The 3,452-nt window shown below is 35.6% G+C and overlaps 1 protein-coding gene and 1 non-coding gene across 2 annotated transcripts; one reads left to right on the top strand and one right to left on the bottom strand.

Moving 5' to 3' along the window:
- Window positions 1-1,010: 1,010 nt before the first annotated feature.
- Window positions 1,011-2,595, top strand: LOC115456122 (glutaryl-CoA dehydrogenase, mitochondrial). The gene has a single exon (XM_030185027.2). It carries the CDS (start codon window positions 1,252-1,254, stop codon window positions 2,518-2,520), a length of 1,269 nt encoding a protein of 422 aa, XP_030040887.1. The 5' UTR covers window positions 1,011-1,251; the 3' UTR covers window positions 2,521-2,595.
- Window positions 2,596-2,750: 155 nt separating this feature from the next.
- Trnaa-agc lies at window positions 2,751-2,823 on the bottom strand. Its single transcript has one exon. It is a non-coding gene; the product is annotated as a tRNA-Ala (tRNA).
- Between the last annotated feature and the right edge of the window lie 629 nt (window positions 2,824-3,452).

Raw genomic sequence — 3,452 nt, 5'->3', positions numbered from 1 at the left:
GTTCCACTGAATTTTTGCAGCAAAATTAAACTCTTGCACGGCATATTCATAGTTTTATTAAACATTACTGTTTGTCATGATATTTCGTTTGCATTCGACGAGGGAATGTTTTTATTTAATAACGGATAAGTGTTTGTCGGAACGGTATGTTTTCTTAGGGAGGCACTTGCGTAATTTCAGTATGGTTGTTTATGTACATGTTTATTTGTTTTTGTTATAAGGTTGGAAGCGACTTACATAATAAGACTTATACAAGAGGCCCGGCAGCGACTGGATGTATAAAGCAACGGACCCGGCTCTGTGCTATACCTTAGAAAAGGCTCATGTCCAGTAGTGGACGACAACGGGCTGATGATGATGATGATTAGGTTTAGAGCTGCTTCAGTAAAGATTTGCATAATGGTTGATATTTGATTAATTATTAAGATAGATTTTGACACCAAAAATAGTCACTATATATTGATTTTTAGATATTCTCTTCACTAGGAGTCTCTATTTGGTTGTTTTTGTTGTTGTTGTAATGTTCAATATTTGGGGAAATTCCATATCGATTCGTAATACTTTTAGGCCAGGAATAGAAAGAACACTAATATCATAATAATAAAAGAAGTTTGAGTCATTATAACATTTAAAATTATAATTATTGTCATATGGTGATTATTCAAATAAGTTACATCTACATTAAGTAGGTATTTTCCTATTTTTGGTACTTGCTAAATTTCTCAAAATATTGGACTGTGATTTGTTATCGTACTATGTAATATGTAAATTGTTAATAACATGATAAGATATATATGTGTCGTGATAACGACCTCCTTTGAACAATATATAATCAAAACAAGATACTTTGTATAACATCGGTATTAAACTTTATTGCAAAAACAACCTTATTGCTATAGACTATAAAGTGAGAATACATTAAATATACTGATGAGATAACGCACGCACACCAGCATAGATATTACGTTAGCATTGCGCGTAAGCAAACTACTCTGAATTTAGTAGCAGAACGCTTTTAACAACTCTACATGAACTGTTAGTGGGTCGGTGACGAGGTTATCAGCGTTTATTGTAATTTAGTGTGAAATATTCGAAAACTATTATGTAATGGATCATTGTTTGAGTGAAAAGAGTCATTAAATTATGTGAATGTAACTTTATAACGTTTGTGGGTGAAAACTATAAAGGCGTAAAAAGTAAACAACTGATAGTGTCAAGAGTGTTGTTGACCGTGAAACGTAAGAATCCATAATGGTTTCACTAACATCAAAATATATTTTATCCACGCTGTGCAAAACGAATTTGAGAACATTATCCACAACGTGCACGAAAAACGCGAAAGTAACTTTCAATTGGGAGGACCCTTTTAATTTGGACGCACAATTAAGTGAGGACGAAAAGGCCGTGAGGGATACGTTCAAAACCTATTGTAATGAAAAGCTTCTGCCGCGAGTGATCGAAGCGAATAGAAATGAAATTTTTCATCGAGAAATTTACAAGGAACTGGGCGAGCTGGGAGCTCTCGGATGTACCATTAAGGGATATGGCTGTGCCGGCGTCAATTACGTCAGCTACGGGCTTATTACACGGGAGTTGGACGGAGTGGATTCCTCGTACAGGTCCGCAATGAGCGTCCAGAGCAGTCTCGCAATGGGAGCCATTTATATGTACGGTTCGGAGGAACAAAAGCAGAAATATTTGCCGAGAATGGCGACAGGTGAACTCGTCGGATGCTTCGGGCTAACAGAACCAAACTTTGGCAGTGACGCAGGCGGTCTAGTCACAAGAGCGAAACACGATCCTAAAAACAAGACGTTCATACTGTCAGGTTCAAAAACATGGATCACCAATTCGCCAATAGCCGACATTTTAGTAATATGGGCAAAAGACGAAGAAAACAAAATAAGAGGTTTCATTATAGAAAGATCACAGGTTAAAAAAGGTTTGGATACACCCAAAATCAATGGAAAATTTTCATTGCGAGCGTCGGCAACGGGCATGATATTGCTCGACGAAGTGGCCATACCGGAGGAGAATTTATTGCCCAATGTAGTGGGCCTGAAGGGGCCTTTCGGATGTCTCAATAACGCGCGATACGGGATCGCTTGGGGCGCTCTCGGTGCCGCTGAAACATGTTTGCGGATCGCCCGTCAGTACACATTAGATAGGAAACAATTTGGAAGGCCGCTCGCTTCGAATCAGCTTGTACAGAAGAAACTTGCCGACATGTTGACCGAGATAAGCATAGGGTACCAAGCTTGCTTACAAGTGGGCCGGTTGAAAGATCAAGATAAAGCGGCCCCGGAAATGATTTCGCTAATTAAGAGGAACAGTTGTGGGAAAGCTTTGGATATAGCGAGAGTGGCGAGGGATATGCTTGGAGGGAATGGCATATCTGACGAGTACCATGTTATTCGTCATGTTATGAATTTAGAGGCGGTCAATACTTATGAAGGCGCGCACGATATTCATGCTTTAATATTAGGCAGAGTTATTACGGGTATAGCGGCATTTTCTTAATACCACATATAAACTAACCTATAATATCATATTATCGTTATAATATTAATGAAATATATATTTTTTCATACGTTATTGTTTGGTTTTATTCCTCCAGCATAATGAATACTATTTCTTATGACAATAATATTGTACCTATTAATATGACAAATTAAAAATTAAATTATCTCGTAATATAATGATACATGATAATTTTAAAAGTCAGTAAAAAAAATATTTTCAAAAAAAATTGGAGGCGCCGGGTATCGATCCCGGTACCTCTCGCATGCTAAGCGAGCGCTCTACCATCTGAGCTACGCCCCCAGTTACAGTCGTAACTAAAATAGTCGGTTAATTATTTTTTTTCATATGTAGTACAACAATAAATATTTTAAAACATGCATAAATGTTTGGAACTCTACCATGCAAAAATTTATTAGTTGCATTTCTAGCTCATTTCGAATGCAATAATTCGATATGGTAAAATACACAAGTTTCCTTTTACCAACGTAACGTCTAGTATAATATTATTTAGAACCGCTTGGAGGCTACGATATTTTCCAAGAAAGCCGTCGGAACAATAATACTATCGTATATTGTAAGAAAGCATTTTGTTATTTTTAAACCAGAACAGAGAAATCTCTTTGAATACAAACGCTTGCGTTAAATGATGTTATATTTATGCTGTAAGGTACCCTTTTGTATTTTATGCGGATAACTACAGAAACATGAAATAATTGTAATAAAATTGTATGTTATTTTTAGATATTGTAATTTATAAATTTTTAACAGTTTTTACAAGCTTTAATCTAGGTGATCAATCTATCAAGAAAAAATATTTTATAATTATTGTAAATACTCTGTTGGAATTTTAAAATATAAAAAATCATATCACGAAGTAAGATAATATTGCTAAACGAACATTTAAAAAAATTACAATAGACAAACCTTTT

The sequence above is a fragment of the Manduca sexta genome, chromosome 14, assembly GCF_014839805.1.
Source record: "Manduca sexta isolate Smith_Timp_Sample1 chromosome 14, JHU_Msex_v1.0, whole genome shotgun sequence".
Taxonomy (NCBI): Eukaryota; Metazoa; Arthropoda; class Insecta; order Lepidoptera; family Sphingidae; genus Manduca; species Manduca sexta.
This window is presented reverse-complemented; position numbering and strand designations above follow the sequence as displayed.